General features: G+C 35.8%; 1 protein-coding gene across 2 annotated transcripts in view; it reads left to right on the top strand.

The window, feature by feature from the left end:
* LOC115235346 (acetylcholine receptor subunit alpha-like 1) overlaps positions 1–24,612 on the top strand; it is a 74,569-nt gene that overhangs the window by 32,831 nt on the left and 17,126 nt on the right. The window contains exons 2-3 of one of the 2 annotated variants that reach the window (XM_029807052.1): positions 5,896–5,940; positions 16,848–16,957. In XM_029807052.1, the coding sequence (XP_029662912.1) occupies positions 5,896–5,940; positions 16,848–16,957 (155 nt within the window). Of the gene's footprint in view, positions 1–5,895; positions 5,941–16,847; positions 16,958–18,351; positions 18,459–24,612 lie in introns of those variants that run through there. The other variant, XM_029807051.1, reaches the window with a different exon arrangement.

Below are 24,612 nucleotides of genomic sequence, written 5' to 3' on the forward strand. Positions count from 1 at the left end.
ATTTATTCTGTTCTTCTGCCTTTAAGCGGTAAAAATTACAAAAATGATATGCCACGATAAGTGATGCAGTGTCGTATGTATAACATAATTTCGTATAAAATTAAATATAAAAAAAATATTTGATACTTTTTTCGCGAATAATTTTGTACATAGAATTTGTTTCTTTACACACATTAATTTATAAAAAAAATCGTTGATTGTCGTTTTAAAAATTTAGATGCTTTCTTTGCAGTACATAATTCTTGAAAATTATGAGATTCTTCTGCAAATCTTTGGAAATGTCGAGCCTTTTGATTATCACTTGCGCTCGCGTAGCGAAATCTTTATAATGCATTAAATACAGATATATGTATATTAAATTTTAGATTAGTGGTTTCGTGTCTCGTAAAATTTGCTTACACACACGGGCAAGTCATTTCGCGATAGCACGTTCTTTTACATCTATCCATTATTTCGCGTCCTCTTTTTCTCTTTCGAACCGATTCAATCTTTGATTTTTTTTTTCGAGATAATAAAAATTCTAGCAGATTGAAAAAGAGAGATGTAGATGTACGCCAAGCATTGTTCTTTTAATAGCTTGCGTCAAGCTATAAAGAGGAACATCCCTTTCTCCATCGACGTTCTCATAAATTCTCGTCACGCAAAAGCGATCCTGAGGGATAACGACGTTAAATGCTGCCAAAGCTTCACGCTATCAATTGCGAACGTTGCGCTTTCCTCGCGATTCTCTCAGCTACGTGGAAAGTCGCTCCTTCCAGAAAAAAACTGCGAGAAAAAGGTGCGAGGAAAATATGTGACCCATAAGTTCGTCGAAAAAGTTTCTCTATCGTTTTTCTTACGTCCGATTTTTTCAGATCATTTAGCATCAATTGGTTAGAACGAAATTTAGATGAAAACCAGTTATTTATCAAAAATGAAGTTTATTTAATAATTTGTTTTATTTATGTTTAAAATATATCTTAAAATAATCGTAATTATTTGACAATAATATTTTTATTTTTTAATCCAAATACCGATGACGCGGCGTGAACGGAAAAACCACGGACGGTATTCGTAGATGTATTATATATCATTGATACCATTCTAAGATTCTCTGTTTCGCAATACGCTGTGTGCGTCAGTGAAATCCGTATTATCCCCATCGAGGAATCAGATTCTCGTAAAGGAAGTAGGAAGGCAACATTGTTCGAAAGTACTTCTCGAAACTTCGTAATGGAAGGATTCTGTATTTTTACTATCTTTGTTCGATGCCTCAATATGATTCCATTTCTTGCTTCATCAAAACGAGCAAAAGTTCTCAGTTCCTGCTTTACCTTTCTTCGCGTACATTTCTCCTTTCTTGCGATTAAATCGGCGATATGTTACAATCTTACGTAACTTCCTTACAGATTTTTTGCGTACTTCGATTGCGCGCGGCATGCGACGATCGTTTCCAACTATTCGCGCAAAGTTTCGAGTTTCATTTCGGGAAGTTTCTGCCAACGCATTCACTAGGGATTTTCTTGTGTAAGTGTGCGAGTTGCAATCGAAGGTTAAGTGTTACGGAGTTTAATACAGTTTGAGTATAGAATTCGCATAGTAACTAGCGTACTTTACGTCGGATAAAATTAATCCACTTATGTTAGGTAATTTGATATATTAAATATATATTAATTTAAATTTTAATCATTAAGTGTTAATCGTATAATAATGATTATAATGCATAACTAATGTTATTGCAAAGCGTGAATAATTACAATAATTCGATAAATAACAATATCATAGATATTAATTAAAAGCGATAAAATTAATCTAAACAGAAAGGAGAATTTAAAATTTAGGGAAACAAAATAAGGATACTTGTAATTTATTTCCTGGACATCGAGTTCTCGCTTTTGTAATATTGAGAGAAATCAAATTAAATTGCAAATTCGAAAGTTTAACCTTCTTTTCCATCATTGCGTATAAAATCTTAAAGGATATGTAAATCTCTCTCGAGAACATTTCTAGCTTTATTTCGCTTTTTTTAAATATTATTTATTCATTGCATGAACAAATGTAATTCGACCTGTGAATAAATTTAATGTGTAAATTTTAATCATTAAATGCTGGTTAAGATTATATAATGCGTAAATAATGTCCATTGCAAAGTGTAAATAATTACACATAGTATAAATTGATAAATAATAAAATCTCGTACACAGATATGCATCGAAAGCGGCTTGTTCAATAAAATATTGAGCACGAGTACAATTTTATTCATTATTCGAATGCTCACGTTCGTATGTTTGCATGCAAAAGTAGTACGACATGTAATGGAGTTTACACGAGAAGATAAACATTTAATGAAAATATTTTGCGTCCAGCGCGTTGCGAAAGAAACACTTTATGCTTCTATTTGACTGTTATAATAACACATGATTTGATGACATAAATTTTTGAATGCTTACATATGCCTGTGATACGGGCTATATAACTTGAGCGATAAATCATGTACGCTCATGAAAATTGGTATGCGCGTAATTCTTATTTTGAATTAAAAAATTTTAAACCAACGATATCTGACCGACAGCTACAGAAGATCCAGCGTCAAGTTTTGCGTGATTTTGCATACATCTCGATTATTTTTTTACGTTACTCTTATTTTGACTTAAATAATATAATATATTGAATTATATTAAATCAAACATATACTAGAATTATTAAGATAGATAGAGATTAATTTAATTTGTCGCTAGCATCTTTTTTTAGTTAGGTATATATTTTTGAGTTTATATTGAGCTCTATTAATCTCTTAGATTCATATATTACGTTTTTTATTATATCAAATCTACAGTAAATTACGACAGTTTTTTCTTTATGAAATCGCTTTTCTCCTGATTAAAACAATGAAGAATAATACATTATTGGATCATACTTGATGGATGTTCAATATACAAATCAATCTTTACGTCGATCGAATCAATAACAACAGAATTCGTAATTTTTCAATGAGAGAGCATGTTAGCTAATCTTACGCTTCTGGGATTATCGATATTTACAATTGTCCGTTTGTTTGAATTCCGGATATTTTTTCTGTCGGCACGATGAAAATGCATCGATTACTTTCGATTCTCGTAGAGTAACTCCCACACCATTGTTATGTGCAGTTAAACGTGACGTTAACGACACCGTTTTGCGACTGTAAAACGCGGTATCGTGATTTTTCGCGATAAATGGGACATTTCGCCTTTCAGCGAAAAATGCTTACAAAGGAGAGGCTTACCAAGATTTAAAGAAAAAAATATTGCGTTCAGTTTATACGCGCCAACGTCGAGCTATCAAGTTTTTATGTCTGTTGGTGAGAAAGATCTATCTTTTCCCTTTCTTTTTACAAATCGTAAAATCTATACAGTTATTACTTGAAATTACTTGAAATTTATTTTCTCTTAATAAAAATGTGTCAATATCTTCTGAATTATAAACAAACAAAAGAATAAAATAAGTTATACAGATGAAAATCTAATCTGACAAGTATAATTATAATTGACAGAAGCTTGCCTCGATATATTTATTTTAGGGATGTCAAGATATCTAGAATTAAAAGTTGGACACACTAACACACACATGTACAATACTGATTTTAAAAAAATGAAAATTTGATAAATATTGTTATTTTTGTTGGCATTACATGATTTTGTGATTATTATTCTCTCTACACGCGAGAGATCGAATCGCACTATCATCTAAGATAATTGCTTAGCACTATCGCATTATAATTATAATCGCATATGTAATGATCCAAAACGATCACAACAATACGTAATGTCCGATTCGGTGGCCGTAATTACTGAACACGGTCACGATATCCACTTGTCGCGCTTTCAGGGATGCAGGTCCCGTCCGTATCCGGAATATATACGAACATTAATATGGTTGAGTACGAAATCGTAATCGCGCTCACGTTCACGAGGGCTCCTGTTATTATCACTTAGCTATTACGCGTCGCGGACGATCGTTGATGCCGATATATTTGATTACACAGCCGTGACTATCCGTTACACGCTTAGCGTGCCGTTCTCGTACGCTTCTCGAGTTTGCGCGTGCGACGCGATAATTGCTAATGATATGCTTGCCAAGAGAACTTTAAACATCGTTGTGTGAACCGCCATCGCATAGAGGACAACGATAACCGTTGCCATTAATCCTGAAGCGCGTCGCTGCACGTTGAAAATAATGCCACCGTTCTGTTTAATTTAATGCTACCGATTATTTCAGCACCGCGTGTGTTTCGGCAATAGCTTTTACAGAATTTATTTTTGTTTGTTTTATTTGTTTGACGATATATGTATGTTCAATATATATACTATTAAATTTTCGATGTTTCATTTCGAGATACTGATATAGTTTCACGTCCAAATCAATCGAAATCCACTTGGCCATTTTTAATGCAAGAAATAAATTATAATATTATTTAAAATTTACTTTATCCAAATTTAATTACCTTATCAAATGTCAAAATTGTTAAAAATTTAGTACTAAACCTTATGTATTTAATTTCTTATTCTTTAATTAATTTTTAGTGGATTTAACGTAATTTGAAATTTTGTCCAGATATTTAAATTAAAAATTAAAATTAACGACAAATAAAATTATATATATGTATATATCTGCTTAAAAAAAGTTTTTAAAGAGAAATTAATTTTTTTTTCTAAGAAAAATTGTTATTGAAATCTATATCGTGTGCATACAACGCTCAATCGACATGATTGCATGTAAATTCTTGTAGCGTTGAGAACGCACAAAATCCTTTATCTCTACAATATAATTTTTTTTTTTTTTTTTAACTGAAAAGTAGAAATTTTAACGTCAAGATAAGCCCCGAATCCGTCCAGCCAATGCTAAGTGAATGTCATATTTCTCCCTCCGTGTCCTAACCGAGATTCGCATATCCGACGTGAAACTCGGGCGATGACTATTGACGACAATACGACTGATTGCGGGACTATAACCGTTATCGCGGAGGACATTAACGTTTCACGGTTAACATAGCTGTAGTGGTACGGCGACCTACGATTCCCTCACGTAGTGCGATCCGTCCGCTCAGAGCTTGACACTTACTACTGCCGTGACCGCGGGATAGCCACGATGCCTTACCTGCTGTCAACATTATCGCATTGTATTACTACTGGTTGGCCGGCCGGATCCTAGCGCTTGTCAATGACTACTGATATCGAGGCGCGGCTTAATACCGAGAGCCGTAACTACTGTAATGTTCGTTGACGTTTCTATTGGCGCGATCGGGGTATCTATTGACCTGCATGCAGCAGCTAAGACCCAGATAATAACTATTGTCTCGCGCGGTTTATTTGGTAGTTCATATCGTGAAAAATTAATTTCTCTAAAATTTCTTGAAACTTTAACCACATGTTAATCGAAAAATATCCAGATATCTATGTAATTAAAAAAAAATACACTTACTTTAATTTTTTTTATGCTTATGCAATTTAACTTTAGAGTGATATTGTTATGATACAGCTACTTTAACGAGCTATTCTTAACGAGTGCGGCTTTTGCGTTACGAATATTTAATTATTCGAAGATTACGTATGGAGACCGCAAACGAAGGGGACACGTTTTGTCACGCGAGACAAGTGTCTTCTCGGAAAAAGAATAATATATACATATATTTAGATGTATATTCGAAAATATATCTGAGATTTTAGTGTAGAAAATGGATGTACTCGACGGCGGAATGATTTATTGGGATCTTCGCAGGCGCACTTTAAGAGTCTCTTCCGTCTTTCTCTTTTGTTCTCTAGTATCATTCTAGTGTCTCGAAGAACCAATAAATCCGTCTCTGAGTAACCAGAAACGAAGTAGGATAACGCCTTCTAGAAATCGCATGCTCATCCTCTTCTCTGTTTTCTTTTTCAGAACCTGAAGAACCAGATCATGACGACAAATGTTTGGGTGGAACAAGTAAGTAAATATTGTTTTTTTATTATGTATATCAAATATTTGAGTGAAACGTGTACATATATAATATAAAGCGCACATATGATATTTTCTGTATGTGGTGTAATTTTATTATTTATAGAATAAAATTGTGCATAATTATGCACAAATAAAAGTATAATTAATTAAATAAAAATTAAAATTAAAAAATGTTCTTTCTAAGTAATATAAAATTCTATATATAACAAAATTCTACGGTAAAAAATACGGTTTAAAAATAAAAATGAAATTTATTATGTATTTTAATTTAAAAGAATTTATGCAAACACAAGTTTTTATTTAAATTAAGTTAACTAAATGCAATATTTTATGAATACTGCCTCTGAATTTTTATGGCTAATAAATAATTTATTGTTAATTGTATATTTACGTTTGAGTATTTATTTTATTATTTTATTTATTGCCGTTAAAATAATTATAATTATCACTATAATTAAAATATTTATATTAATGTATCTTTAGGATTATTGAACGATTTGAGATTATCATATTTCTATAATTAATTTGTAATTAATTTAGGAATTTAATAAAATATGCAAAAGATATACTCTCTTTCGTGAATTATTTGCACAATATCGGTTTGATAATATTTAACATTATCGATGCTTTTCTTGCAAAACATACAATATAGTTATATTGTTATAAATATAAAGCACACACATTGCTTCTAATATAAAAATTTGTAACTTTTCATAATTTTTAAAAATACTGTTCCTTATTTTGCACATGAAAATTGTTTTATCGGAAAAATATTGAGAGAGATATGTGCTGCCAAAATTCCACATTTCCGTGTGAAGCACGAGACTAGACAAGAGCCGGCTACCGAAATTTGGTTTCCATTTTCGCGAGTGCTATACACGACGTATCGCTTTGACTGTCAGATCTTCCCACTCGACGTAAGGCGATGGTTTGGAATTTCAAAGCAGACGAATTTCATTCACGTTCGACGACGAAATCCGAATCGGCGCATAGCAGTTGGCCTTTATTGACGTGATGCCCTTCTCTTGAATTCGCGAGAATAATTCTGTGACACGATCGTTCGTCTTCCGAATTTAATCCATTTTGTGCTTTTTCTTGTGTCTCATAAGAATTGTACTTTATCTTCTTTATACGTATTATTACTTTCTGTTATTACTCACTGCTGATCGCTAAGAACGTATCAGAAAATATCTGTTTTGATTTTAACGGGTAATTGTTTGATCTATTTATCGTGCTTTTTGTAATTAACGCCATCCATAAAAAAATTCAGCCTTCTAAACTCGTATCTGAAAAGCTTTAGGATGTAAATCAAAAATTTATTTTTTCGCAAAAAATCTGCAAAATATTCAGATTGACGTCTACAGTAATATTCATTTTTTAAATATGTTTGATAAATATGGATATATAAATTTATTCAAGTTAAAACTTCTATGTAAAATAACAAAAATTCTTCAATTTCATTTACTATTCTGTTTTAACAAAATTTTTAGAAAAAATGAAATGTTAGTATATATACATATATATACACATAAGAAATTTTTGGTCACTAAAATATATAAAGCATCCAGGTAAAAAAGCGAGATTGTGATGACAGTGTTATAGAATGATGTTCGTTGAAGGAATCTCTGATTTGATTCAAGACGCGGGATGTTAAAAAGCTTGCTTTGCCTTACGGAATTTACAAGCGATAGGGCGGTGTCGGTGGGATGCATTTTAATTGTAAAGCAGCTTGGGCGCACGTACTTGCGAATGCAACCCTCGTCTTGCAATGTGGAAAATTTTGAATTCTCGAAGAGTCGCCGGCCGATGCCTGGCGACGATCCAAAAAACTTGATATCGCGGTAGAATGGATTTCGTCGGAATGTATCTGGATGCCTGTTGGTTGACTTTGGTATAACTTTTTGTGAGCGTTCCAAGTTTATCCGTACGTGCGAGGCAGAAGAAAGAGAATTCGAAATGATCGAGTTTATTATTAGAAAAGAGGCTGTATATAAATTACAGGGTGTATAAAAAAATCTAATTGTAAAATTTCTAAATAGATTACTTGAAAATAAAAAACTGCGATAAGACGGTATATAAATTCACGTTATAATTCTCTATAATTAAATAATTCTTTGACGATTAATATAATCATTTGCATTTAAAATTAGGTTTGAACAAATACAGTATTTTTTATAGCATGAGTTTCAATTCGTTTTATTATAAATTTAATGTATACTAAACTTACCTCTTTTTTTTAATTATTTTATTATTAAGTTAATATTTAATTTATTTTAAAAATGAATATATCTATTCAGATCTTTTCAGGTCCGAATAAAACAATAAATTTTTGTATTCATTATTTTATTTCTTAGGTACTCAAAACTTATTAATATTAAAATTTTATTCGGTATCATTTATTCGGTATTATTTGAATAATATATTGAAGTTGTTTTCTGTTCCAAATAGGTAATTTTTTGTGCTTTCTCTTTCTCTCTCTCTCTATCGTTGAAAACAACACACACATACAATCACATAACATTCTCGAGTCTTTGTAGAGAATTTCCGTTGGATGACCTTGAATGCCGGAATACCGTTAACTGCGGACAATAAGCCTTTAGTAGCTAGATCCAAGACGCGAACTTCCTGGAAAGTTAAGCCGTAGGCAAAAGATCTCGATTTATATCGGGCACTTCCCGTTTGTACGAAACTTTTTTTGCTATCCTCTATTCTTCCTTTTATCCGCGTCGTTGGTTCGTTACGATCATTTGTCAGTGTCGATAAAGCGAGGTAGGCGATCTTCCTCTTTTTTTTCTTTTTTTTTTTCTTTCTTTCTAACATCGACCTGCAGAACGATAGCGGACGAGTTCCCCTTCGGCGTCATGTCAGTCCATCGATGAAGTGGCACTCTTTTATCAGAGTTTCGGAATTGCTTGCGATTACTGTTCGTCGGAGAGAAGCGAGCTTCTCTCTAGAAAGAAGAGAAGACTGACTGGCAGTCTCAACGGGATCCTTTGATGGGTTCGGAAGTTCCGCGATATACTCGGGGAAGTAAACAGTCATATGTTTCTCTTGACAGAAAGCCGACGCGAGGGGTTGGGGGGGAGGGAGGAGAAAGTTTAATCGAGAATCGTGCGACGGCGGCAGCGTGTCTTGTTTGTAAAACAGAGAGAGGATATTATCTTCACCCTCCAAAGACAAATTGCGGAGCCGATGGAAATAATAGGGGAGAGGGTGGTGAATCTCGCGACTGGAGTAGGACAAGAGGTAAAAGAAATATTTCTCTCATAAGCTGGTTATAATTGGGGAAAAAAGAAGAGACAGAGACACGAGAGCGACACGGCCGCATCTATTAATAGACAACTGTGCGGTTTGCATAATCGTCGCCGATCAATTTCGACCGGATTTATCCAGTTCGAGTGTCCCCGATACGGCCGCTATTATATTGATATTGTTAGAATAATTACAACGAGAGAGAGAGAGAGAACCGGAACGAGGGAGTAACAGAGAGAGAGAGAGAGAAGGAGAGAACGCGACGATTTAATGCACGCGCGAGTGGCGTTCGCCGCGTATCAGTTCGAATTTCATCATCGATAGGAAATCGTAATCGACTGTGCGCCGTTTGGAATGGCACGATGCTCAATTACGATGCGCGCCTGCAAATTATCGACTCCATCGAAAAATTATTTAATTGGGTTATCGCCCATATTATTACTGTCGCATCTCGTTCGTGCACATTCCAAGAGATAGATAGATAGATAGATAGATAGATAGAGATAGAGAAAGAGAGAGAAAGAGAGAGAGAGAGAGAGAGAGAGATATATATATATATATATATTCGAGCTCTCGCTATTATTAATAGAGACCGGTTTTCGATTCGCCTCACTCGTCTCTCTATTGTCGAGCACCGGCGGAAATCGGGCCGAGTTCGTGACACGAGACCGGAGAGAATCTCTTCGCGCGCGCGACGATATTTATACTATAAATATATGACGGGGGCGGGCGCGCGCACGTCATAGGGAAGTTTCCGTACTCTCCTGCTTAGCCTTTGTAACTGCAACGTAATATAAGTAGAAGCTCTCGCTCTCTTCCCGGCCTTTTGTTCATTAACCGATGCGCCCGACCCCAAGGCTCGTGCCGCACTTAACTTCTCGATAACACGAAGAAGGCGTCGTCCGTGTTACAAAGACGGATCTGAATAACGGATTCAGCATCGCAAGCGCGAGAATTTACATAGAGAACAGTATAGGCTTTGTCGTATCGTTGTTACGTAACGTTATTATATCACGAGTCGTTTACGCGAGTTTATCCCGTCCATTTTTGCGAGTGTATCACGACATTATTATCTAATACATCTTTTATTAAAAATGATCTTGTAAATTCATATTTAATAGAATTGATTATACGATGTATATATATTATTTACACTAAAGAGATGCGAGCTTGATTATTCTTTTGATAATTTTAGACAAGTTCTAGAATATTTAAATTTCATTAACGAATGTGACGGAACACACACGTGCTCTCGATTTAACTCGAGCACGTTTTTTCTACGCGTGTTTAATGTGTGACCTCATGTCGAGAATGAAGCAAATATTTTACAAGACGAATCGTAACGAGATGCGACGAAAATGTGAATATCGAAGTACCGACATTTGCACCATGAAATGTACTTACTTAAATTTATTCTATGTATATATTGTGTTACTTTCTCTCTCTCTCTCTCTCTCTCTCTCGCTGTTCTCTGTGGAAATAACGCCCAGTTGATTTAGGGATTATGGATACGCGGGACAGTCGGCTTGTTGAAACGGCAAGGATAAGATGTCCGCATCGCCCGTATTTATTCTATCTACTATTCTACCATTGTGTGTTGCTAAGCGAATTTTGCGGCTTCCTAATGTCCGACACGGACGGTTGTAAGCTTTGCCAGAAAACAAGCCGACAGCTTTCGTCGGGTCGTGCCAAGTTTTCTCACCTACTTTGGTAACAACGGATTTCTTCTTATCCTCTGGTTGTTTTCCACCTTGCGCGAAATGTTCTGACGCGAACTCCTATAGAAGTTAAAAGATTCTATCTGACCTGTGTGTGCCGCGAAAGAAAGAAGCGCTAACTTGAGATATCAGCGGACAATCTGCGATGCATTCGTATGGTCTCTCATGTACCGCTATTCTATTGCAAACTTTGTATAATGCATTATTTTGTATAATGCAGATGAAAAATGCAGCAATTTTATTTCTAATATGGATTTACCTTCTCGGGAATATAAGTAATTTTTAATACGTATATATTTAATTTTATTTATATCATTTCTTATAAAAAAAAAATATTTATGACAGAATCAGATAGTCGGGTTTTTTTTTTTTAATATAGAAATAAAGATACATGTTATTTTCGTAACGAAAACAAGCAATACTTGTATTTCAAAGCTGCTGGCTCTGCAATTCTATTATCAATCGTAATATTCTGCTGGTGCCTTGAAAAATATTGTTGATAAAACTACAAGGTAAAATTTTCGCGCACGCGCGCCTATTTGTTCCGTGTTTTTCGCCGCGAGATTTTTTCCGTAAAAGTTAACGCGACGTTGTGTTACATTTGGCTGGATAAATCTGGAAGCCTCGACAGAACACAACTGTGCCGCAAACGTTGCTGTACGCGATAAACGACAGTGAATTCCACCGTTGCGCTATACTCGCTTTATTTCGAGCGTTGCATTGTAACGGAAGAGAATGAGTCTCTTCACGAATTGAAAAGCTTGCCGATTGTCAATCGCGTGATACGCACGCGTGACTCTTCGGCAGTCGAATAAACCACGGGCGCCAATATCTCCTCCGCCTTTTGTGACTGTGTGCGTTTAAATTCTCGCCCTATTCTTTGAAATCCTGTCTCTCCCTTTAGCTCCCTTCGCGCAGGATACATCGACAAATCCTTTGGGCGCCGCGCGCGACAGGAGGTGTCGAGAAAATACGGAGATTCTTCTCCGCTATTCTCGAGTTTAAAAGGTTACGCTCTAGATAATCGTCGATTTCGCTTTCCCTCTCTTTATTATATCATTTCTTATAAAAAAAAAATATTTATGACAAAATCAGATAGTGGGTTTTTTTTTTTAATATAGAAATAAAGATACATGTTATTTTCGTAACGAAAACAAGCAATACTTGTATTTCAAAGCTGCTGGCTCTGCAATTCTATTATCAATCGTAATATTCTGCTGGTGCCTTGAAAAATATTGTTGATAAAACTACAAGGTAAAATTTTCGCGCACGCGCGCCTATTTGTTCCGTGTTTTTCGCCGCGAGATTTTTTCCGTAAAAGTTAACGCGACGTTGTGTTACATTTGGCTGGATAAATCTGGAAGCCTCGACAGAACACAACTGTGCCGCAAACGTTGCTGTACGCGATAAACGACAGTGAATTCCACCGTTGCGCTATACTCGCTTTATTTCGAGCGTTGCATTGTAACGGAAGAGAATGAGTCTCTTCACGAATTGAAAAGCTTGCCGATTGTCAATCGCGTGATACGCACGCGTGACTCTTCGGCAGTCGAATAAACCACGGGCGCCAATATCTCCTCCGCCTTTTGTGACTGTGTGCGTTTAAATTCTCGCCCTATTCTTTGAAATCCTGTCTCTCCCTTTAGCTCCCTTCGCGCAGGATACATCGACAAATCCTTTGGGCGCCGCGCGCGACAGGAGGTGTCGAGAAAATACGGAGATTCTTCTCCGCTATTCTCGAGTTTAAAAGGTTACGCTCTAGATAATCGTCGATTTCGCTTTCCCTCTCTTTACGCCTCCTTTCCGCGACAATACGTTTCTCGACGCGGCGCAAACCGATTTACGATTCACCACCTCGGTCTTGCTTCTTCGACATCGAATGTAACTCCTTTAACAAAGAGATGTATTTAAGGAAGAGAATTGTAACTTGGAGAATTTAGTTTGGCCGAAACGGAAAGGCTAAATGAATATATGTCCTTGAATCTTACAATATACAGAAATATCTCTACCATAAATAAAAAAGTTTGATTTTTATCCAGCCATTTCTTAAGATATATATTATGTAGTAACTTCAATGAAGCTGTTTTCAGAGCAATTTCGAGAAACTTTAAATTCAATTCTATCTTATCACTATCTTATCTTTTTTATGCGTATAATTAATTACAATATTAAATAATAACTTATATGCATATGCGATTAGAGGAAAGGAGCAAAGAAATTGTTTGAGAATATTCGATACGAGAAAGAAGATTGAAGTTTTCTGTAGCACATTCTTTTCAAGCGACGAAAGTACTTTTTTCGCGCGTAAGAAAGAAAATATTGCTTCTAAATTACCAACGTTTTTTCTCTCACTAGACTGTAATCACGTTCGGAAATTCAGTACGTAGACGCTCGCTATGCGATTTTACTACGGACGTCGTGCAATCGATTTTCGTCCCCGATAAATCGCATCTTGCGGAGCATTGGTAAAAAAAAATCGAATGCAAATTACATGTAGCGTAATTTACGATCTTGTGTTGAAGAATTAAATAAAACTAATTTTTATGTTTGTGCCGCATACACGCGGCCGCATACGATTTTTGAAATAAATTGTCACAAGACAGAAAGAGAAATATTATTTACTTTTTCAATACATTATTTAATAATATTGTAATACTTAATAATATAGGGGGTTAAAAGCATCTGAACACGCGTTTATTTTTAATGTACAAATTGAAATAATGAAAAGAGAAATTTTTTATAAAATAATTTGGCAGAAGAATTACTGAAATAGCACAGCTGCTTAGATCAAATGATTTATGGTTCACAATTAGATACTTGTGTGATAGCATTGGATTAATTAACGAAATTATTTACTTTATTTTAACTTTGATCTTAACAAATCATAGAATTTTTGTGAAAGAATTTGCTATCTGATAGGATTTAATGTTAAGTTTTTCGATCAATTTTTCCTGTTTTATCGAATTCACCGAACATTCATGTCTCATACACTCGACGAAGTTATCTCAAGAGCGTTCCTGGTCCTATTTTCGCGCTGCGTACTAAATTAATGTCGAGATCATCTGAGCCGCCGTATAATCGTTTTAGCGTGAAGATAATTTTCCGTGGTAAATGTGTGACGGTTTATCATCACGAATGCCACGGGTTTCCGGGGTCGAAGGCGGCAACGCAGAGAAATTACTAAAGTGTATGCTATAATTGCGTGCATCTGTTCACATTACACGCAGCTTTCTCATGTCAATGATTTTCCAGATGGTGCATTCTGAGAAACGTCTAATGCTATTGTCTAGCTTTATTTTATATGCAAAAATCATATATTTTTACTTAAACGATATAATATATAAAATCCTTTTTATATTTATGAAAAGATTTCTTGAACTACAAATTCTTATACTACAAATTAAAATCTTTTAACCGGTCCCGCTCTCACTGCGCGCCAAAATAATTGATCTCGATACGAGTCTGTTGGATCGTGTGCGAAATTTTAGATACGCTCCGCGGCGATGCCAGGTACATACCAAACTCGGCTAATTGCGAGCGGAATAATTAATGCCTATAGGAGCAATGAAACTCGACGCTTCGTGAGCGCGAATATACATCGTGGATGCACCTGCAGCGGCTGTTTTCTGTCGCGCGTTGCTGCGTGATATAATTCTGCGTATAAGATGATGAAATCAAGATGTCTCCGTTGCACGTGTAATTTAACTGCTAATTTTCGATGTAGAAATGTAAGTTTGAATATTATCAAGCTCGATTTGCACAGTTGGCAATAATCCAATTTCCAAATTAACGCAAAATAATTCAATTGGAAATCGTTCTAAATGCATTGTTATTGGAAACAAAAAAGAATTATCTATATCTATATAACGTTATTTGTTTTTAGAATGCAAACGCAAATTGCGAATAAATAAATATTGCAGAAATTGTTTTGATTTTAGAACAAATATGTATAATAATGTATATATTTATAATGTATATATTTATATATACATTATACATATACATATTTGTTCTAAAATCAAAACAATTTCTGCAATTTTTTTCGTTAACAGATTATGCAATTTGAAGCAGGCAAAAACAATTTAACAGCGCTATATATGTTATTACGCATGCAATGAGAGAGTTTTTAAAATTTATAGCTAGTCGTTTTTATATAGAAACGAAATTCTTTATAAAAAACGTTTATATTTTTGCCACAACAAAATCGCTTATATTCTATTTCATAAAGTCTGTTTTTTCATCTTTTAAACTGATGAAATCTCTACATATCTCCACGAGCATTTAATAGCGAAAATAAAAATTCCGCTAACAAATAAATTAACGTAAGAGTCTAACGTATAAAATTATTATGCGCAATTTGAAAAGTAATATAACTGTTTTTTGCTTTTATGTAACCATTGCTTTACATTCTATTTTAAAAGAGAAATTAAAAAATGAAGATTGATTTTATTTTTTATTTTCTCTCTCTCTCTCTCTCTCTCTCTCTGAGAGGAAAAGACGGAGGAAGAGAGAAATGGAGAAAAAGATAAATGGAGAGAGAGAGAGAAAGAGTATTGTTACACAATAATTTGTTATTCTGGTTATTCGACGTAGAAACGATTCCGAATTTCCAATATCTTACATTTAAATAATGATGCCATAATCTAGTCCTTGAATTAATCCGAGTAATTCCGATACTTAAAAATGTTCCAATAATTTTTACAATATTTTCGAATGGCAACCATTCGAATATTAATTATTAGGAATCAGAAATTTCGTATACTTTAAACTATTTGAATATTATTATTAGGTTATTAACGATGCGCCAATTTTTTATATAAACTCAGTCGGCGTTCAATAAATGAATTAGGATTTAATCTATGACTGAATGTCAACGGAGTTTGGCGTTGTTCCAGTATCGATCCGACGTAAGAAAACTCTGCGCGTCTCGTAAATTATGTCTTGCTATACTAGTTCAAGCATCTGTCTCGCAGAAAATATCGATGCATCTTACGCGACGCGTGTAGATATCTGCCTTCTGATGTTTGTCGTAATATTTCGTTTGATCGTCTTGTTACCGTCACTTTTGCTCGACACGCTAACGAGTTAAGAAAAAAACGTGCCGATATCAAAGGGATACATCCTTTGCTGAGAGGTGTAATAAAGAAACTTTTCTAGAAATGGTTTCGTTTTCATAATGTACTCGAACATCGCTATATTTTTTGAGCAAAAACTTGGAGAGACTGACGAGTAGATAGAAGGAAAAGGTACAAAAACCGCGGATCTCGTGTAATTACTTTCTCCCTCTCTCTCTCTCTCTTTCTTAATCGTTTTACCTCGTTTGGTCGCGTAAGCGATTACTACGGAAAGTGAATCTTGGAAATAGGATCTTCCTGTCCGGATATCGGCTACGATGGGCGAAACTTCCGCGAGGTAATTATGAGGGTCGCCAAGACGGTGGTCAGAGGGACCCGGGATATATTGACAGTAGTTAGGACGATTACGAACGATTACCCACTCTCTTTTACACTGCAGGAGAATCCTGAGATTTAATCAAAAATACAGTATTACATAAATACAATAAATATACATTTTCTATTTCTTTCTCATAGATTAATTTTAATTTGAACAATTATATTATTATTTTATTAAAAAATTAATTCTTTAGAAAAATGTTTTTTTTAGTATCTTTATTTTTTGATTTCATATAAATTATATTTAGTATTTTTCTTCAAAATATTCAATATGATGGAAAAGTGATAAAAGGAATTATGTAAAAAGGAAGGGAAAAAAGAAGAATGTACATGAATAGAGAAAAACCAATCTCGTGTTCTCGTTTCGTGGCATTTTTCTTCACTCTTGTCGGACGCTCGGTAATCGATTAAGACTTTTTCATCTCCGTTAAATCGGTGAGACATTTACGATTCTTCTCTTTGCTTTCAGGAGTGGAACGATTACAAGCTGAAGTGGAATCCGGACGATTATGGCGGCGTCGACACCCTTCACGTACCATCGGAACACATATGGTTACCTGACATTGTTCTTTACAACAAGTGAGTAGAAATTTTTTATTATTTTATTTATGATAATATTAGAGCGGACGCACATTCGAATCATTGACATAAGCCTCCTTCGTATTTCTGATGCAATTAACGATATCACTCGGCGTCTTTCCACGTAACGCAGATTTTCCATATCCACCAATTTTATCGTCTCTCCCACGCGTAGCTTTTCTTATCTCGGACTGTTGATCACGACGCGAAGCAACTATATTTTATAGGATTTCAGCGCAAAGTGCGAAGAAACGTAAAGCTTCGCTCGGAATATTTCTCAGAGGGACGGCACGTTTTCGCCCGCTATTTTGAAAATCCATGCCGCGGGAACGAGCGGTAGCTATCCGGCGCGTCTAGCATTGAGAAATAGGATGTACTCAAGCACTAGCCGAGGACACTTTTACGAGGAGAGGGAGTTGTAGAAGCCCCTCGCGGAGAGAGGTCGACTCGTTTGTTCGGCGGTTCCCGTACCGCATTTCATGCCCGATGATCCTCGCACGTAACTCTCGAGTAACCGTGCGGAAAAAGGTTACATCTCGTATATATACACACACATACACACAGCCTCGACGAGGTCGATGGTAGTGTGATGCTTCGATATCGCAGAAGCAATTTCGTGGTAAAAGTAACTCAGGAAGTCTACTATGTGGAAAAAAGGACCTCTCAGACATGTTTTTTTTTTTTTTTTTTACAAGGTTTTAGTAAACGCTCTTTATATAATTACCGCGAATAATAGAGCGAACGAAAGTAATCGCGAGATGACAAGCGACGACTTGAAATGTTAGTTAGCAATCGCGGATATCGCGCGTGCATGATGCCGACATCTATGACCGCGGATTTCATCCGAGAGCCGCGAATCTTCACCGTGCACATTGTACTCGAACACAATGACGTGAGGCGTAATGTGCGGTCAGCTAAGCCGCAAATTGCATAAGTCCGCGCAAATTACGAAACCATTAATCCGGAAAATGGGAGTCGAAATTAATTACCCGTGTATCCTGACTGATGCAGCCCTTCGTCTTGCGCAGTAACTATATCGCGTTGTAACGTTAGTTACTGACAGGTGTCTACGGCGATTATTTCAAAGAGGAAAAGTGTTATATTAATTATAATAATAATGATAACAGCTTTATTAAAAGTACGAGAAGAAACATTACAAATATGTAAACGGATATTTTAGATTGTTTAAATAATTTAAAAAAATTGTTTTATTGGAATCTGTCGAATGTTTTTGGAGTTAAAAAGCGAAATATTTAAAAGAAAATTTATGTTGACAAGATTGATGACACTTGCATTTTTCTTCACTCTTGTCGGACGCTCGGTAATCGATTAAGACTTTTTCATCTCCGTTAAATCGGTGAGACATTTACGATTCTTCTCTTTGCTTTCAGGAGTGGAACGATTACAAGCTGAAGTGGAATCCGGACGATTATGGCGGCGTCGACACCCTTCACGTACCATCGGAACACATATGGTTACCTGACATTGTTCTTTACAACAAGTGAGTAGAAATTTTTTATTATTTTATTTATGATAATATTAGAGCGGACGCACATTCGAATCATTGACATAAGCCTCCTTCGTATTTCTGATGCAATTAACGATATCACTCGGCGTCTTTCCACGTAACGCAGATTTTCCATATCCACCAATTTTATCGTCTCTCCCACGCGTAGCTTTTCTTATCTCGGACTGTTGATCACGACGCGAAGCAACTATATTTTATAGGATTTCAGCGCAAAGTGCGAAGAAACGTAAAGCTTTGCTCGGAATATTTCTCAGAGGGACGGCACGTTTTCGCCCGCTATTTTGAAAATCCATGCCGCGGGAACGAGCGGTAGCTATCCGGCGCGTCTAGCATTGAGAAATAGGATGTACTCAAGCACTAGCCGAGGACACTTTTACGAGGAGAGGGAGTTGTAGAAGCCCCTCGCGGAGAGAGGTCGACTCGTTTGTTCGGCGGTTCCCGTACCGCATTTCATGCCCGATGATCCTCGCACGTAACTCTCGAGTAACCGTGCGGAAAAAGGTTACATCTCGTATATATACACACACATACACACAGCCTCGACGAGGTCGATGGTAGTGTGATGCTTCGATATCGCAGAAGCAATTTCGTGGTAAAAGTAACTCAGGAAGTCTACTATGTGGAAAAAAGGACCTCTCAGACATGTTTTTTTTTTTTTTTTTACAAGGTTTTAGTAAACGCTCTTTATATAATTACCGCGAATAATAGAGCGAACGAAAGTAATCGCGAGATGACAAGCGACGCGTTGAAATGTTAGTTAGCAATCGCGGATATCGCGCGTGCATGATGCCGACATCTATGACCGCGGATTTCATCCGAGAGCCGCGAATCTTCACCGTGCACATTGTACTCGAACACAATGACGTGAGGCGTAATGTGCGGTCAGCTAAGCCGCAAATTGCATAAGTCCGCGCAAATTACGAAACCATTAATCCGGAAAATGGGAGTCGAAATTAATTACCCGTGTATCCTGACTGATGCAGCCCTTCGTCTTGCGCAGTAACTATATCGCGTTGTAACGTTAGTTACTGACAGGTGTCTACGGCGATTATTTCAAAGAGGAAAAGTGTTATATTAATTATAATAATAATGATAACAGCTTTATTAAAAGTACGAGAAGAAACATTACAAATATGTAAACGGATATTTTAGATTGTTTAAATAATTTAAAAAAATTGTTTTATTGGAATCTGTCGAATGTTTTTGGAGTTAAAAAGCGAAATATTTAAAAGAAAATTTATGTTGACAAGATTGATGACACTTGTGATTTCTCGAGGCAAGCAATCTCATCTAAAGACGGTGTATCAAATAAGCCGCCTAACTTAACCCGCCCTATTAAACTCCTTTCAAGCGTGTGACGTTCAATCTGCCATTCTCATTTCCATCGAGGAACTTAGAATCCGTTCTGTACGTTCATGAGCCACGGATATTTCTTGCCTCACCTTTTTTATCCCTTCGAGAGGATACATTATGTAAAACTCAGCCTGTAACGTGCCAAGACGGCGCTGCCTATTTTATGCCCGATAGATTTTCTCTTATTTTCTGTTTTCTGCAAAGTGCACTCTGAGCTCAGCTATCATCGCGTTCTGATACAAAGGCGTCAAACGAACTAAACAACTTTACATGTGTCATTACAGACTCGAAGGAAACATTTTGTCGATTTAATGACCTATTGTATATGGCTATTGTTGAATTGATAAAATTGTTATTAACGAGATAATATCGTTGATTCAACGAGATTATTTTATTACAGCAATTACATTAACGAAATAGTTTGCGAATTATATAAAATTATCTTATATTCTCTTGATTTCATGAAATTGGTTAATATTTACTGAACGCGTTTGTGAGTATGCATCATAAGATAAGTGACACTCTTTTGATGTGTTACAGTGATTAAGAAATTATTTTGTCATTTGGCAATTTTAAGTCTCCGCATGTTATCGATCCTTCATTCTTATATTGTACAGGATGCTTCGAGAAATATAGTATAATCGAAAGGAAGAAATTTCTTGTGTAAATATAAATCGAAAGTATAGAAGATTCTTTTTCTCGTTTAAACAAGCTTTTGGTCCAGAAATAATTAATTTTTAAGTATAGGCTATTTATAATATATTTACTCTTTTTTAGAATTTAAATGATCTCTAATGATCTTGTATTGTATATAATCGAAATTGTTCCAATAGCGATTATTGCAATATATGAATATAAAAGTATAACATTCTCTTTAATCAAACGAGTTAAAATGATTTAAATTACTGAAAAAGCTATATGTAAAATATGTAGATAAAATATCTATGTAAAAACTTTATTTTTTTGAACAGAGAGAATTTTATAGAAACTTTTAATAGCCACTATCGAGATAAATTTAATAAGTTTAAATACGTTATCAATCATTTTCCACTTTTCCAAATTACTTTTTTTCAAAAATAAAACCTCATACAAAAAAAAAATTATTTTACATTTTTGGTTTAGTTTACAAGAAATCATTTCTTTTTTGGGTTGTACTACGGGTTTCTGGTATTATTATTTATTGTATAAATTTGAACAACATTCAAAGGATTCGAAAGAATATTTCCCGCAAAAGTTCGAAACATTGTTTCAATAGTCGCGTAAAATTGCCATTTTGCAAGAATGGCTGCGGTATACCAAGTCTACGTGGAATTGGCGAAATAAATAAACGTCTATATGTACGCGGAAGGGCCAAGGGAATGGCGGCCAAAGGGTTGATTAGGCACAACGACCCTGGCGCAGTACGTGCTATCGTGCCGCAAAATGCAAAGTTAAAATATGCAGGAAACGTACGTGCGGGCGAATCTCGTTACTCCATTATCACCGGATTACTGCACCTGCAGCTCATCCCAGATGCGCGCTGCGGTAATCCATTCCAGTCGCCTCGCGAGAAAACGGATATGACCCGGTAACAAAGCAACGTTCCTCTCTCCGAGTAATCGCACACGTACGCGTAAAAAGAGCAATCGATATAGCAATTGTTTTCTCGAACGATGCGGATTTGATACGAAGGCGAACGAGGAACTAAGGGTTGGAGGGAGGGATGAACTCGATAGAGCGAAATCGAAAAAAATTGCTATGATAGTGGACTATTCGTAGCGCATTCAAACTCTCACTTTGATTATATTTATGGAATAACTCTCTTTCTCTCTCTTTTTTTTCACCGAGTTAACTTCGCATTTCGCAAGTGTCAGTCGCAAGCTTGCGCGTTCAGTTTTTCAGAGAGGTACTCTCGCGTGCGCCATAATACGTTATCAATTGCGGGATCAGGTCCGTCTCACACGCGGATGTTACATCGTAAGCATCGAGATCTACGACAATAGGGAGCTTTTCTTCCTCGGAACGATCGCCGGATGGATCGAGGGACGACAGTAGAAGGGGTTGTAAGTAATATCGTGCCATAAAGGGTGCCTCAGTGTGGAATGCGGTTGCAACGATTCAAGCTTTTCAGACCGAATATACCCCCGCGCGAGCTCTTACCTAGTTGAGGAAGGACGAGCTGTCCGGGTAAGGGGATACCGATGCGGTCTAGACAGCAAGATCCACACGTTCTCTCGAGCGAGCCGCGGAAAAGATTATCGGTGGACTTTACCGTAATGGCCGGCGATCCACAATGTTGGCCGCCGATGTCGTCGGCGTGTTAGTTTGAGGTGTCGGTTCCCGAGAAAGCGATTTCGGTGATAACAGTGATACAGCATCGCAACGCACAAAAATATTAAAATTTAATTTTTTTATTAAATTATATTTTCAAATTTTTGATATTAAAATTATACACACATAGGTATATTTTACTGATTTTTTAAACTTTTATATATTTTAACTTTAATTATATCTTTCTTTTTATTCGTATTTATTCTAATTTTTAATTAATACATTAAATACTTATCAAATATATATATTTATTGGTATACAAAATTATACGTGAACCTTAAAAATTCTCAACACAGACTTAGAACGTATATGTATGTATCAGTTAATTAATATATTTGATTTAGAAATAAAGATTCTAAAATAAATAAAGAGGTACAATTTTAATCGTATCTACAATGAAAAAATTAACGATTAAAATGAATATTAAATTGATTAATGTGATCATGACAAATTTTGTGGCGCTGACCGGCGAGAGGACGATGTCGTCTTTCATTATGTCGTCGCGCAGTTTTTTGCGCGAGAGTTTTTTCAAGGACTTGTCTCCGGCAGAGAGACAGTCGGGAACGGGAGAAAAAGACGGCGACGTTATCATTAAGATTTGCGACAAGGCTATGCGCCTCTCATCGCGACTCGAAGCCGTCGACGGTGGTTTTACTGCTTGCAGGAGTTCCGAGATTTACATGACGTGGCCGCGCAAAAAGCGCGCCATAAAGCACGCCGAAAACGAAAAAAACGTGATTAATTGAGTCTTCGAACTTTCTTGACGTAACTCGCAGAATGCGCTCTTTGTTTCTTACGGTGCGCTTGCAATGTTCCAATCTTTAATCGGCGAGGTACAGATATTATGACTCGAACACCGTATTTTTCATCTGTCTTTTGAAAAACATTTATTTCGTTTTTTAAAGTAAATTTATAACGCAAAAATACGGCAATCGTATAAGCATGTATCTCCGAAAGATTCAGCGAAACTTTATTAAAGATCATCGCATTATCGCTTATTTATTTTATTACACGCAAATTTCAACGAGAAATAGAGTTTCTTGAAGCTTACTTATGGGATAATCGGAACTACAAGGACGATTGTGATTCTGCCGTTAAGCGAATAATCATCTTTTCTGGCGACAGAATAATGCTGCAACATCCGAGATTATGCAACGTTCGTTTCCATAACAACGGGAACGTATCTCGTCGAGGAACTCTGAGAACAAAGCTTAAATGTCTCGTTTGACGACGAGTCGCGATTAAAACGTCACTTTTGAATCATCGCTCTGCGTTATCAGGTGGATCGTCGTTATCATCATTCCTCTCTAATGCATGCGCGTCGGAAACGCTGACTTTAGATCCGCGAAACGTTCAGCACGACCAATTTGCGGGGTTAATGTAAGCAATGTTCCACACACGGGTTAATTTTCGGAGTTTCCTGTCCCGGCTTACCGGGATTGTGACGGCTGCTTTCAGTATTCATGAAGATAGCCGTTCGATCGATCATAATTGAAAGCTTCGCGGCCGGTACAGAATGCATTGCACCATCTATTCTCGGATGATTATTCTGGAATATTGTCTCTATCGTTATTGACGGCTGTGTATTTCAAGATTATGATGCAACCGAATGCAGAAAAGCGAAAAATTAATATCATAATAGCAGAAATATTAATAATTAATGTCTACGTGGGCGTGTCTGGTTTCAAAAGTATGAGATCAAAATTTGGGATAAATTAGATGCATAATTTATGGAAAAATTATTTTGATACATTTCTTATTATTATGTCAGTCAGTCTCTTTTGCGATTTACTATAATCTGCATTTTGCATGTGCATTATACCGAATCGTAATAATTACAGCAAACTACCCTTAATTTTAGCTTGCGCACACTCTTCTCTCTCTATCTCTCTCTTTATATACAGAGTTTGATAACAGAAATATAATTATTGAATGACCATACAAAGTGCAGGAGACCTACATTAACGCGCAGAAGCTTGTGTAACAGAATTCGCAGACGCGAGAACTTTATCCGATATTCAGCTTTTGTTGCGAGCGAACGCTCGAGTTTCATGAATCGTTTAGCTAACATTAAACGTATAGCCTCTTATATATCACGCTTATAAGATTTCGAATTATTATTCTTTTTTAAATGCTGATTAATCTTCTCGATTAGTTGTTTCAACTCTTTTAATCCATTTATATCAAGAGAGAGGATTTTATCTTGTTATGAATTGTTTGTATATAGGATTTTAGATATTTCAAGAATTGTAAAAATTATAGGGGCTTTTTTAGATATATTATTTTATAAAAAAGAGATTATAAATAAAAAACAGAAAATTTCTCTCCCTACACTTACTATAACAATTGCGTTTATAGGGATTAACGTGAAATACTAAATGATTTTCGTAATTATTGATTTTCCGTTGCTGAAACTGCTAGTAACCATTTTCTTAGCTTCGTCTCTGATATATATATATATATA

Source organism: Formica exsecta, unplaced genomic scaffold (genome assembly GCF_003651465.1).
Source record: "Formica exsecta isolate Colony F162 unplaced genomic scaffold, ASM365146v1 scaffold218, whole genome shotgun sequence".
Classification (NCBI taxonomy): Eukaryota; Metazoa; Arthropoda; class Insecta; order Hymenoptera; family Formicidae; genus Formica; species Formica exsecta.